This window comes from Octopus sinensis, unplaced genomic scaffold (genome assembly GCF_006345805.1).
Source record: "Octopus sinensis unplaced genomic scaffold, ASM634580v1 Contig11382, whole genome shotgun sequence".
In the NCBI taxonomy this organism is placed as follows: Eukaryota; Metazoa; Mollusca; class Cephalopoda; order Octopoda; family Octopodidae; genus Octopus; species Octopus sinensis.
The window spans coordinates 233450-249152 of NW_021832374.1; the positions used below are offsets into that span (position 1 = coordinate 233450).

Genomic DNA, 15703 nt, shown 5'->3' on the forward strand with positions numbered 1-15703 from the left:
GCATACCATAATTCTTGATCATTACAAATAAATTTTTATATTGTATGATATGTCATTTTTTCAAAATTTGTAATTCTCGTAAAGTAAACTCTTAAGTCTTTTTTAATTATTTTTTTCTAGAGGATATTTCGAATTTGAATTTACTACACGCAAAAAAAACCGGTTTTATTTAACACAGCTTAGTTAATATTATGTCGCGTCCCATGGTGGTTACGCATCCCATGCTGGCTACATGTCACCTGTCAATCAATCATTTTTACGAGGTCATTGGCTGTCAGATGTCATAATTAATGTGGTTTAATCATTCGTTACTCGTGTGGGCATATTTAATATTTTTAGCGTTAAAGCCATTCTGGAATTCGTAAACTGCAACAGGAATGTTTACACTCCTATTTTACAATAAAGCACTCCATTCATTCTTCTATAAATGAAACACCATTTAAAAAACTAAGAGGAGTTTCTGGTATAAACACCGTCATTCATGATGATAAAAGTTTTTTTAATTTTTTTAATTTCAAAGAAAGTGAGTGTTCGGATGATTTTTATCATGTATCATCAGAGGATATGGATGTAGAAAATATTTTAGATGTTTCAGGTAAATTTTGAATAACATATGCTAGACAACTTGGATGCTAGTGATTTTATATTGAATTTTTCTCCACTTAATTTAAATTCACCATATTTTAAACGCATGAATAAAAAAATGAATGTTCATCAATCGAAATACAATTTTTCAATTGGGAGCGGAGTATTTTTAGTGAATAATTGTTAGGTTAGAGTTCTAAAGGATTTTGGGACAAATCCTTCCCTAAGGCTAAACCGATTTGAATCCCCATATGGCGAACCTGCTGAAGTTGTTCAAATTTTGTCAAACAATCGACTAGAGGTCTATTTTATTATTATTTTATTTAACAGATTAAAACAAGTTCAGGGAAGTCTAAAATAGTTAATATGAATCAAGTTAAAAAAACGTAGACGCTTTATTTTAATAAATTTTTATTGTTGAAACGATTATTGATTAGAAATCAATGCAATTAAATTAATTATTAAATTTGACAGTCACCATGACAGGCATTATTATTTATTGACAGGTGACATGTAACCACCATGGGATGGGTAGCTCGTGTGGGACGCGACATATTAATATGTTGTCCCCTTGCCATAAAACATCACTAGATCTTCTTGGCATGCTCTCGCTGAGCTTCTGTATTAGATGTTCTGAAATATTTTCCCAAATGTGCTTAATTTTGGATTTTAGGTCATTTATGTTTTGCGGAGGATTTTTATTCAATTTGTTCTTCATAAATATTCATAAATGTAAAATAGGATTTAAATCGGGCTACTGTGTTCCAATAATTAATTTGACGTTTTTTTTTAAATTTTGTGATCTTCGATGTGTGGAGGCGCCAGATTCGTTGGAATATAAAGTCTTTTAAAGACATTTTTAAAGCAGACTCCCGTAGATTATTCGATAATATGTTTATATAATATGGAGAGTTCATCTTACCATTCAGAAATACTAAATTTATCACTCGGTTATAGCTGAAACAACCCCACACCATAAGTTTCCCTCCTCCAAATCTTACATTTGGAGATAAATGCGATTTTTTCAGTTGTGTGTTATTTTTTGTATAACACAATTCTCTAGTCTATTCCCACACCAAGTCCGCATCATCACCACTGCCTCCTCCAACGGGCAACACTCCTGAAAGGGTCCTTCTCCCCACATTCCACTCTCATTCACTGTGATGGCTCCTATTTTTTCTTGTTCACCACACCTTGCGAGGAATATCATTCCACTGAAGTGGTTAGGTCTTTTCATGGTTGGTCTACTCCCAGTTAATGTCGACACTCAGTACAGTCCCTCCACTTCTCTCCAGGAGAGGGGGCCTGTTCACTCCTCGGCCAATTTCGTCTTTTTCTTCCAGACCGAGTATTCACAGTCGGATTGACTCAAGTTGAAATCTGGAAACAGACATAGACTTTATCTTCCAAGGGAGTGACTAGGAAGAGAATTGGTCTCTGTGGTGCATATAAGCGAGTCGGATTGACCTTCTCCTGATACTCCTGCGAGACACACACTCAGGTACCCTCTGATCTAAGAAAACACACATGGCCACTATCAAGAAATTCCTATGCAGAAAGTACCTTCGGAAAACCTCAAACTGAACGTTCTGAAGGATTTTCAAGGAAAGCATTTAATTGAACAGGGTCGGAGGGAATGCTGTGCATGGTTCAAGACCGAAACTTATTCTTTGACCCGATGGTAGTAGTTGCAACCATTCCAACGCCGCCAAAAAACTGGATCATCTTGCTACAAGATGTGGCTGAATGTTAATCAGCGATTGCCTGCGTCGCCTCAATGTAGTGGTAAGGTGCATTTACTTGCACATCTGCCGAAATATGGGATAAAACAGTCTAGGAAGTTGAAGAACCATTCCGTTCAGTCGACTGTCTCTAATGAGGTGGTCGAAATACGGGTGGACACGACGATCAAGACGGATACTAAAATCAATAATATTAAACAAAACATTTTTGTCTACGACCAAGTTCGGAACATCACGCTTATCGAAGTTTGGATTACTTCTTAACAATCTTTGAAACATGTGGAAGTCGAGAAACTACATAAATACGATTTTTGGTAAGCGAATTGACGTTTATTCAAAATAAAAATGTGAACATCGTACCACTGGTTCTCACATGGGATGGAATAACATCCAAATTTTACAAGCACTACCAGAACTCGCTAAGTCTAAAATTCAAGTCGTGCATATGTTCAGACGATTGTGATTAAAAAAACACTGGAGAGCATGTCCCTGGAATACTTAGATCTGACCCGAATTTATTGATTACCAATTTTTCATCTATTTATATTGATTTTAGTTTTTAAAATTTGTTAATTAATTAAACTTTGCTAGATTGCTTTAAAGCAAAAAAAATTATGGACTGTTTTGTTTTCACAGACAGATACCCGTCTCTTGGGAACTGCTGAGTCAAATAATTGCCTGGAAATCTCAAAGTTATTTACTTTTATTAAAATTGGAATTTTTGTGAAAATCGTGTGTTTTTTGTTGACTTTAATCCAAATTCGACATGACTCAGTCAGGAGTGAATAAAAATGTTAACTAGACGACTTTTAGTGAATTGGCTAGTATTTTAGTTCCAGAATAAAGTTTTAAAAATTGCTAGCGAATTCCAATGCTCACAGTCTTACAGCCGTCTAGAATGTTGTGAGTCGGACAAATATGAATGTCAAACTGTTGTTTAAAAAAGGTGTCCACTCGGACCAGGATCTGGGAAACAGAAATGTCCTTTTGAAATTACGTAAATAAAATTGAACATAAATATCGACAAAGATATTTCACTGTCAAGAATGAGATTATCAGAAATGTAATTCGAAATTGTAAAGGTGGCAAATTTTCACGTCCTTTAAAAGTTCAAGATTTTTTTTTAATTGTAAATTGAATTGGTGCACGTCTCCTAAAATCAATTGCATCAATTGTGCGACAGAATGATTTTTGGCAACCTCCAACCTTTTGCACGCGATTTACTGTTCTCGGCAAGCTTAACAGCATTAAACAAAAACGATAGGGGAATCAGACCCATCGATGTGGGTAACACATTCGGGAGGCTCGCTTAAAAAATCATTCTTAGTGATGTTCTTTTTGATCTGACTCTCAGTTGCTGCCACCTCAGTTCGTGTCCGAGGTGCCTGTGAGGCATCTGCCCACGGAGTGAGAGAACTGGCCACTAAAGGCAACTCGAAAATTCCTTTCTTGTCAACCTGGGTATGCGAAACGCCTTCAACAGTGTTCACAGGGACAACATCCTGATGTTTAATTGAAAGAATAAAAAATTGCAGATTTTCTAAAACCCTAAAAAATTATTTATTTTATTGGTATTTAATAGTTTATTTTTTGTTTGGCTATTTTAAAAAACTAATAAAATATTTGAACTACATATCTAACCTATTTCTTATCAATGAATCTACTCATTTTAGGACTCATGTTCACAAAAAATGTCTTTCAAATGCTAAGGATAAAAATCAGCCAACATGAAACTAACTTAACTAGTTTATACGATTCAAAGAGTAATCAAAAATGGCTAAATTTTATTAAACAACATTGTTGGCTTGTCATAAATCTTAATTTTGTAGCAAAAATTTACAGTCAGAATGAACTTTTCAAAAGACGCATTATCTTCCAGAATAATCTAGCTCTGATTGATCAACATAATTTAGAATTTGAAAAAAATGCCACCTCTTATAAACTGGGAATCAATTCGTTTGCAGACATGGTATCATTTTTATTGTTAATATCATCAGACAAACGAAGAATTCTCACAGTTAAATAATTTAGGGCAATATGACACGACTGATTATGCAGAATATTTTTCAGAAACGGAACTCGATTCTCAAATATATGATTTTCCATCATCTTATGATTGGAGAGATAAAAAAGTAGTCACCAAAGTGAAAAACCAAGGTTCTTGTGGGTCGTGTTTTATATTCGGGGCGGTCTGTAAAAAATGATTATTTTCCTAGCTTGGCAGTTTAGAAGGTCAATACGCAATCAAATATGGAAGATTGACTAGTTTTAGTGAACAAAATGTTCTTGATTGCCTTTATTATGACGGATGTAAAGGTGGAAAGGTTATAGATGTTTATGATTACATCATTCACAATGGTGGGATAGATAAAACTGATCAGTACAAATACGAAGGAAAGGTGACAGAATTCAAATTTATTGTAGAAAAAAACATGTAAATACAAGAACAATCCAATTAAAGTCTTAAAATATGTCAAACGACATCATGTTTCTGAATCAACATTATTAAAAATGTTAATCGAAATTGGTCCCCTCACAGTTCGACTCGACGCATCAGCTAATAGTTTTCAATATTATCGTGAAGGTTATTAACGTTTGTACAGCTCAATAGGAGTTCATGATAATCTTCATTGTGGCACAAAATTATATCATGTAGTTACTCTTGTCGGATATGGGGTAGAAAAAGGCAAAGAATATTGGATCATTAAGAACAGGTGCCAGATTTAAACATAAAAAACAGTTGGGGTCGATTCTGGGGAATTGCTGGTTATGCAAAAATTTCACGAAATAAAAATAACCAGTGTGGAGTTGGATTTCAAATTTATTATCCGATCCTTAATTAATTACGACAACTGTCACAGTCCAGACGTGAGTCACGCCGGACGAGAGTCACTTGATCAGATTTTGGATATATTAATATTTTCTATATAATAAAATTATTCAATTATTGTATTTTATTTTTAAATTTTGCACGTTAACAAATGTTTCTAATTAAACTATCACAAGAGGATTTATTGAAAATAAGAACTTTTAAACAATTTGGATCATTTGATGACGGAATCAGTAGAAGAGAACGCTTTAGATTACGTAGGATTGCTAACCGAATACTTATTGAGGAAAATATAGTCTACATATACCAAAGGAATAAAAAAGTCAGATTATTCTGCATAGAAGAACAAGAGTTAAAGCTGAAATATATACAAGTATTAATTTATTTAATTATGATTAGTGTGAGCACAATTATGTACATTTTGGAAGATATAAAATGTTTTCTATGCTTAAGGGAAAGATATATGGTGCAACTCGCGAAGAGATTAGCAAAATAATTGAAAAATGTGCTGATTGTCAGGTATTTGGTTAAATTATTCGATTTCAGTCCAAAAAATTGCTAGCTACAAGGCCGGTTATCACTCCTATTATTGCAAGAGGCCCAGGAGATAGATACATTGCTGATTTGATCGATTTAAGAAGATATTCAGAAATAAATAACAGCTTTAAATAGGTATTACGATTTATCCAGATTCTCGTTTTAATTGACTTTTTTTCAAAATATGGGGTTGTAGAACTTGCGAGAACCAAATGCGCCACAGAAATAGTGCCTATTATTGAAAACATTTTTATGATGATTGGAGCTCCATTAATCTTGCAAACAGATAATGGAAAGGAGTTTAAAAACAATATGATGGAGGAAATGTGTACAAAGTTTAGCACTAAGCACATATGTGGAAGACCACGTGCCCATGGATACAAGGTCAGGTAGATATTTTGTTAATTTTAAGATTTAACCAATCTATAAAACGATGGATCTCTTTTACAAGCGCTTCAAATGGAATGTTTGGAGAATATCATGCAATTATTAAAAGAATTGTCTACGAATATAATAATTCTAAAAATGACACTACGAAGCATATTCCATTTAACATTTTTATTGGAGTGGGATATGAAAAAAAACTAGATGATTACATTATTGTATTCTAGTTCCCATTTTGCCAAAAAGACTCAACATTATTTATTTAGAACTTGTATCCCCATGCCATGGGATATCATAAATTTTCAGGGATCCCAGAAGGCGTTTCTATAACCCAAAGAAAGGGGTCCAAGAATTCATCATTCACCAATTTTTTAAAATAAGTCATTGCTTATTAAATATTAGTGCTTGGATTTTAGTACTATTAAAAATAGGGCATTGGTCTCTCTCACTTATTAACTATGTCGGACTAATTGTACAAAATAAACTATAATTTAAGTACTCTGGGTTGTTCTTATCCACTTTGTGCACAATTCAGGCAAGTAAATTGTATTCATGACATTTTTGCTTCTATTAATTCTAACTTCGATAATAGTTTGGTTGTAATTATGGAATGTTGTTTAAAGACATGATTCGCATAAAAACATCAACTATAATAAACAGCATCACAATCTAAACTATTCTATTTTTGGAAATTTAAGTAAAGCCTAGCAAAACTATTTCGATCAAATTTGTAGTTATCGAGACTCTACTTTTAAAATAGTTCTGCAAGAAAATAAGGCTAAATTATACTTTGGACATAATAACATGCTGAGAATGTGCGTTTGTTGGTCAGTTTAGTTCAAATGAACAATTGTGGATTGTTTATTCTTGTTTGTAATCAGTTCTGCAAAAAACTTGAAAATTGTGCCGAGGCTTATCAAAATTAGGAAACCATAAATCTCTTTCTTAATTTACTTCCGTATAGGACATGCCTGCTTCCCAATTTAGAATGTTAGAAGCGGAACCTCATTGCTGACTAAATTTTAGAAAAGGACTTTATCAGCCAGAATAGAACAAAATACTCTCCAGATCCTCTCTCTATATATCAAAAACTGTTCATATTATGCGATCTTACAAAAATCATTCATAAATGTACTTAGTGTTTTAAAATTAATTTACTAAAATTATTTTTTAATAATTTGAAGTAATTTGAAATTAATCATTATAAATAATTATATTTGAATTGACCAATCAGAGAGCAGCACGTATATTCCTACGTGTCACTTGTTGACTATATAAGCGAGATTTGCGAAAAATACCAGCAATGTTTTGTTACCTCTTGTTCTCCTCATTATTATGGAGTTTCTCAACATCCTCTAACAAATCCTCGAACATAGTGATAGGAATAGACTTGGGAACAACATATTCATGGTAATAAACTGCATCCACTATTTCCTAGTGTTGGAATATATCGAGACGGAAAAGTAGAAATAATGCCAAACGAACAAGGAAACAGAATAACCCCATCCTACGTAGCCTTCACAGAGACTGGGGAACGACTAATTGGAGACGCGGCAAAGAACCAGGTGGCTTTAAACCCGGAAAACACAATTTTCGACATAAAACGACTAATGGGCCGAAAGTACACGGATTCAACAGTACAGAGCGATATGACTAAATTGCCCTATAAAGTTATCATTTGTAGTTTAAAATAATAGCTAATAAACAAAAATGACCGTCTTTATGTTCAAATTGATGAGAAATTGTACACCCCTGAGGAGATATCGGGAATGGTGTTGTCAAAAATGAAGGAAATCGCGGAAAAGTATTTGGGACAGGAAGTTAAGGAGGCAATTGTGACTGTACCTGCATATTTCAACGACGCTCAAAGACAGGCCACCAAAGATGCAGGAACAATCGCAGGATTGAATGTCCTGAGGATAATAAACGAACCAACTGCGGCGGCTATTGCCTATGGAGTGGATAAGAAAATGAAGGAAAGGAATGTGTTGGTCTACGATTTGGGGGGAGGGACCTTCGATGTGACCCTTTTGACAATCGATGAGGGGGTATTTGAAGTGTTGGCCACAAATGGGGACACTCATTTGGGAGGGGAGGACTTTGATCAGAATGTGATGGAATATTTCATCAAAGTTATCAAAAAGAAGTCAGGGGTTGATATTCGTTCGGATTCAAAGCTATGCAAAAACTGAGAAGAGAAGTAGAAAAGGCAAAAAGAACGCTTTCCTCTCAACATCAAGCAACTCTTGAAATAGAAGACTTGTTCAAACAAACTGACTTTTCGGAAGTTCTGTCCAGAGCTCGATTTGAGCAGTTGAACATTGAACTATTCAAGAAAACTTTAATTCCAGTCCAGACAGTACTCGATGATGCTGGACTTAAAGCCTCGGATGTAGACGAAGTGATTCTTGTTGGCGGATCAACCCGAATTCCTCACATTCAGACATTGGTCAAGAATTTCTTCAACGGAATGGAACCAGCCCGAGGAGTCAATCCTGACGAGGCAGTCGCATTTGGGGCAGCCATTCAAGCAGGAGTGCTTTCTGGTGAGGGTTCGGACATGGTTCTGCTGGATGTGACACCCCTTTCGCTGGGAATTGAAACTATGGGAGGAGTGATGCACAAACTAATTCAAAAAAATACTGTCATTCCGACAAAACGTCAAAACACGTTTTCTACAGCCGTGGACAATCAGCCGGGTGTTGATATCCTTGTGTTTCAAGGAGAGAGAGATCAGACCAAGTTCAATAAGAAGATTGGGAATTTCCACCTTTCAGGAATCCCACCCGCCCCTCGAGGAACTCCTCAAATTGAGGTCACTTTTGAAATTGACGTGAATGGGATTCTCACAGTCAGTGCTGTTGACAAGTCCTCAAGCTTTTCTCAGTCTCTTGTCATTGATTCAAGTGCTGACCGTCTTTCGAAAGAGGAGATTGACAAAATGATCAGGGATGAGGTCGAATTTGCGGAGGAAGATCGTCTGTTCAAGGAAAGGACTGAATCCTTCCAAAGATTCGAGGCTGCTGCCTATCAGCTCAGCGCACAGTTGAAAGATGATTCAAAATTGGGTGGAAAATTGAATTCTGAAGACAAAAAAGCTTTGGAAACCGAAACTTCCAGTGCTTTGGACTGGCTCAATTCCAATAAAAATGCTTCTGTGGATGAAATCAAAAAACGTCTCTCTGAATTCGAGTCTGTCGTTCATCCTATCACTTCCAAATTTGGATCCGCACAACCTAATCAAGCTTCTGAAGAACTTTAGCTAGTTTTCTTGGTGTTTAATATATGGTTCTTTGTGTATTTTTCTTATTTTGTTCCACTTTTGATTTAGTTTTGATACTACTTGAGATATGTTTTAACATTCATCAGTTTTTAATTTGCAACAAATCTGTATAATTTCCAACTATTGGCAATGCTCAGTAAATTTATGTTTAAGAACTATGATCGTGTATATTTTGTTTTTTTTGACCATTTTAATTATGAATAATTTTATTTAAGTTTGTATTCATGAGAAAATTTTCTTAATTGATTTAATTTGATTTTTTGTAATCAATAAAGAGTTCTGATCAGTCGATTACTGATATTTTTTTAATGATACAATAATTAAGTGTATTTCATTGATTGTTTTAATAATTATATTTTCACCAGTGCCAGAGAAGAGGAGGAAGAAGGGGAGGAGGTGCGTGGAGTGCCACCCTCTGATCACTTCAAGGCTCTGGACTTAGCTAGAAAAATTACTTAGTTAATTAGTTTCTTTTTTATCAATATTTCCATTAAATTTTTATTTTTAATTTCTTTGATTAAGAAAAAATTATTTTTATAGAAAATTTGCGTTTGAAAACTTATTTTAACTTTGGATTTTTTTAAGACAAAATTTTCTTTTATCAAAAAATTTATAAAAATGAATTTATTTAATTTTAAAAGTCTTTGATTTATTGTCTTGAATATAACATCACCTCTAAAAAATAAAAATAATTTATTGTCATAGTGATTATAAACGAAATTAATACCAATGAGAAATCCAACTCCGGTTGCAAAAAGAATTACTGTCTACAGAAATGGCGATCCCTTCTATAAACATAGATTTGTTGTCAATCCAAGACACATCAGAAACATGGATATACTCCTAAATCATCTTACAGAACGGATTTTGCCTATTTGGGGATGTGTTCGAAAAATAATGACCCCGATCAACGGTCACCAAGTAAAAAAACTTTCTCAAATTGAAAATAACAAAGTTTATGTTGCAGGAAATACGTCCAAGTTTATAAAAATTGAGTGATAAAATATATGTTATTGTAATTATAGATACAACATCGAAGACCAAAAATCCCAGCCTATCAATCCTGTCAGAATTCAAAAACTACCAAAAGTAAAGTCCATTTATTTATGACCAGATTCCAAAACAATATCAAACTATAAAAAGTCGAATCAACGTACCAGAACAGTTTCCAATTTTAATTTAGTAAGTTAAAATATATATTAAAGTGTTCATGAAAATGGAAACAGTATCCGGACACCTTCAAAAGTTATTTTACGTGGGAATGCACAAAAAAGTCTTGAAATGTGTCTTGATGCAATTAACGAAGAAATAAAAATGAGGACTGGGGCTGTCAGAAAGTATATTATTTATGTTATTTCAAGAATTTATTCTTTGTCGGGAGAGATTATAAATAATGTGGATGAACTAACTTCAAACAGTCATTATGTGGCCGCAGGCTCAGAGAAAAAATTTATAGGTTGTAACTACAGAACTGAGAAGACACAAATAAATTTTTCTACATTCATAGCCAAAACGTGACAAAATATTTATTTATGAGTTTACCTAACTGTACTCATTTATTGTACTGCTATAATTAATGCAATGATGCAATTTTATTGTATTACGGAGAAAGAATAGATTTATAACATTTATTCAAATTTAAATATCCCTTTTAATGACGTCAATTCATTAGACAAATAAGTAATGTGGTTAAATTTAAGTAGTATTGAGGTTTTTCTGTCAACAGCACTAAGAAAATGAAAAATATTTCTTTCTTGAAGACGTTTCCAGTTCGAGCTAGTGGCTTTTGTGACATCCAAGTAGTTGGAAAACGACCAATTAGTTGTTAATTAAAGTAAGTTGATTCGATCGAGAAAGAGTTCGAGCGTAATTAAAAATTATTTTGAAAAATTAAACAAATACGAGAGATTTCAAGTGCAATACAGTCCACGAAATTATTAATTTTAATTTATATGTCGCGTCCCATGAGTAAATTTCATTTGTCAACAGATCATTTTTACCAAGTCATTGGCTGTCAGATGTCCTACTTAATGTAATTTTTATCACACGTTATTCGTGTGGGACATATTTAATTTTTTTGGCGTTATTTTTAGATTTTCAACATGTCCTCTCTAAAATTTTTTCCTATATATAATAATGGGTTTTGTGAAAAATATTGAAAAATATCCGTCTATCTAGAAGCACAAACTAGTTATTTTCATAGATAATGAAAGTGAGATTCAAACTATTGCAGATTCTATTCATCGAAATAGCCACTCTGGAATTTGTAAACTGCAACAGGAATGTTTACACTTTGATTTTACGATAAAACGGAAAATTATATAACAAGTTGTCAAAGAATGCTCAATTTTTAAGTTTTTTATTCCATTTAAAGTGTAAAATTAAAAAATTAATCGCAGAATTCCTATTCTAAATTTCATGTGATTGCCGAAAGACTAAATTTTGACACGAATAAATCTTTCAAAGCTCATGAGTAAAAAATCAACTACAAACTGGATCTAACACAACTATTGATTCTTCAATAAACAAAACACCATTTAAAAACTAGGAAGATTTTCTAACATAAACACAGTCATTCATAAAACTTTTTCAATTTTTTTAAATTTTAAGGAAACTGAGAGTTTGGATGATTTTTATCCACTACTAGCTCAGCAGCTCGCTTCGTTCACCTAGAAAAGTTTAATTTAGATTAGTCGCAGAGCGGATGGACAGGCAATTTCCAAGTAATAACGCGAGAAATATCCGTTGAAAAAGCCAGCTCATTTCGCGACTGTCGTGACTCCATCTCGAGATGAATAAACCAATCTCTGAGAGGAGACTCAACTTATAAAATTCAAAATGCTGACTTCTTCACATCTACTATGCTAATTTCTAGTTTGTAAACGCCTAAGATATGAATCAACACTTTCTTAATGAGCATTATAAAAAAATTTTCTAGATTATGAAAATTTATCCAACGCCCAAGCAGCTATTTTTAAGCTATATTCAAAGATAAAAAACCATTTCTGTTATTTAATTAAAAATAAACTTTAATTTTTTAATAATAAAATTTTTTATATTAAATGTCAAAGTGGACTAATGGATTTTACCATTCCGCATTACAATATTAAGGGTTAATACAAAAAAATATATTTTTATAGTTTTTGAAAAACTATGTATATTACTAATCAAGACGGCTTCCGAAATACAAATTGAAGCAACCTCCCTTAATGTATTACTATCAGATATTAAATTATATTTTTATTTAAAAATTTTTAATTAATAAAGATCAATCTGAGCACAGTAAATGCATCAAAGGCAGTTTTTATTTCGGCACAACTTTCTGTGGATTTTTTTACAAAATATGAAATTAAAAATACTCAAAACAGTGTTATACGTTGTGGCCTTCCTTCTAAAGTATCAATAAAATTAAATCTCACAGACTTTAATTATATTCGCAAAGTCGTTAAAAACTCAATCAAAAAATGTCGAAAACGTAAATTTTCATGTTGATTTATTTGATTTACATTTTGAAATCAAAAGTATTTCAGGTTTTTGATATTTTTAAATTTTATAGGATCCTCAAAACTTTTTGAATTTTGTGTCACGGCCTCCACTTCAGTTGTGCCTGATAATATAATTTCTGACTGTTCTGTCACGTTTAATGCCTCATGTCGAATTTTGCTGCAAACTCTGGCCAGTTTTGATTCCCACACAAACGAGATTAGTCTTATGTGTTCGTCTAGTCATATTATAATCAGAAATAACCCACATGGTTAATTAATCAGGCTAATTTGATAGGAGATGATGAAATTATGAACACAGAAGTAATTCTCGCTGTGAAGGACTTTGACACATACGAATGGTCTGGAGAGGACACAACAGTGATATTAAACCTTAAGGATCTCAAGGTTTTGAATATTCGGATATTTAGACTGTTTTGTGGTTTGGAGATGTTTTTAACCAGTCGATAAATGTGCATATAATGGGGCCGGGTAGGCCGATTCGTCTTTGTCTTAAATCGGAAGGAATTTTGGAGGTTGTTTGCTTGCTTTCGACTGTGGTGGAAGGTTCCAGCAGAAATGATTCGAGTGCTAAGAGAACTTGTCGAGTTTCTCTGAATTCTCCTATTTATAGGCAATCTTGTGTATTTTTAATATATTTTTAAATTTTGAAGATTGAGGATTTGTTTGTAAATTGGTCTCAGGATACTGCACTTTTAATGAAGAATGAGGGAACTGTTTTGGTCAGTGACAGCGATCAGTCTGATGATATATGATTTTGAATAATTGTTTTTGTATCATTGATTTTAATAAGGGATAATTATTTATATTTATTTAATATTAGTTTTTTTAGTTGTTTAATGATTGTAAAATTTATTGGCGGGGTAGAATTATTTTAGTGGTGACATTTAAATCTGTTTTTATGTCTGAAAGTTGTTCAAATTTAGATGGCAATAATAAAATCAGGTTTGAAAATATGTGACATTTTAGTGTCCCACCATCTTTACCTAAATTAATTAATCACCTGCGGTTTCATCCACTGGAAGAAGACTTTATCAAACTAAATGTCTCATTGCTTCCAATAAAATCAGAAAGTAATTTCATTTCCATAATTCATTCAATTTCTGGTACTTTTATTTTATTCATAATCAAGCCTCATTAGATAGTCTTTCTACAACTCAATCATGTTCCAATTTATTAGACCAATTCCAATGGTATCCCCCTATTTTAATTCTTAGTTACATAAAAAAGAACAAAATGATAAAGGCAGGCTCAACCCTCGTGGAATTCCACTCCAAATTCATAAAAGCAGTACAAATGAACTGCACTTTAAAGCCAAACAATCGAAATGTCTTGGAAAAGGCCAAAAAGGTGAGTTTAGCCATATAAATCAGATGTATGGCGAATGTCTGGCAGTCTGTAATGAACTGATTGATAAAATATCCTCCAATCACGCCAGGAATGTCTCGAGTGGAGATTTATTGACTTGGAATGACAAACTGATCACAAAAGTTGTCAATTCGTATAAAGCAACTGTCGATTCTTGGCTGAATTCGCTCATTTCTGTTTAAATTTGTTTTTATTTTGAAAAAAGACGATTATTCGAATCATGGCCGAGTCCCGACATTCCGACGTGGTCAAAAATGCCGTAAAAACGTTAATCCGGCATTGCAGGGGCAATCCTCAAGTCACTTCTTCCGTTTTAATGGTAATAATTAAATATCGAGGTTTGTAGAATGGCGGGATTCAAATTTTGATTTCCATTTGTTATTCTCTGAGGAATATTGCAGATTGTGTAGTCAAATTGTGTCTTGTCCTTTCTCTTAATTGCCCGTCGTCTGTCAGTGAGCTACTTAAAGTTGGATTTTATTTTTTTTACTTTTAGAACGGGTTTTTGGACTGTGCTGCTGTTGTATTGGTACGTGAGAGGGAGGAATATAGTAGTCTGGCCAGGTTAGAGACAGTAATGACCATTTCCTCCATTTTCCTTCAAAATTATGAGGAGAAATCAATTTCGAATATAAATCTGAGTCGATCAATGATAGACACACTCTCCGTGGTAGTTGAAGGACTTGTAGGTTGTGTATTTCTCATAATTTATCAAGAAATATGTCAAAAGTCGTACGAAGATGACATTTTTACGACTTGTTTATCCGCATTGGTGAATATAGTGATATACGACCACACATTTGCTGAATTTATAGTCATGGCCGATGGTCTGTCCATTATTGTCAATGCCTGTAAGACCCGTCTACTTGGAAAGAACGTGTACATCAAAGACTGGGTTAAATATAATTAAATATAATGATAGTTATGCAGTCTCATGGTCTTGTTGGCTAATATTCAAGGCTATCATGAATATATGATTAACTCAGACTGTCTTTCACTTGTTTTGGCTTATCTCTTTGAGTCTCCACATCCCTCACAAGTGGAATGTGAGTTTATGGCCAATATACGTGTTCTTCAAAAATCAATCAGAACTATGAGCAAATTGGCTTTTAGTAGAGGGGTTTCTAAGATTATTTCCGAGAAGAATGGTTGGTTGTTTATTTTTAGTTTTGGAGGTGTTGGTAGGTTGATTGAGATTGCGAATAATGCGGAGTGTCGGGGTAACTGTGAACATGTAAGGATGGAGGCTGTTGTATGATTGTGATTATTTTTATATTATTAGAGGACCCTGAATGTGATTGAGGCCAGGAATCAGATTGATGAGAGTTGTGATGCTACGACTGTACAACGTATTTATCCTGCATTACTGAATTCTACGGTTGTTCCTACGAAAAATATTAATGGAACTATTAAAGAACCGTAATCTATTTGAAATGATAACCTTTTATTTATGATCTTCAAAATGCGAATA

General features: G+C 33.4%; 1 protein-coding gene across 1 annotated transcript; it reads left to right on the forward strand.

Annotated features, from left to right (window-relative positions):
• Positions 1–564: 564 nt before the first annotated feature.
• Positions 565–9340, forward strand: LOC115228935 (endoplasmic reticulum chaperone BiP homolog). The gene is given in 5 exon segments (XM_029799383.1): positions 565–595; positions 3682–3788; positions 5557–5676; positions 7776–8247; positions 8250–9340. Coding segments are annotated over 5 exon segments (1821 nt in total).
• Positions 9341–15703: the final 6363 nt, after the last annotated feature.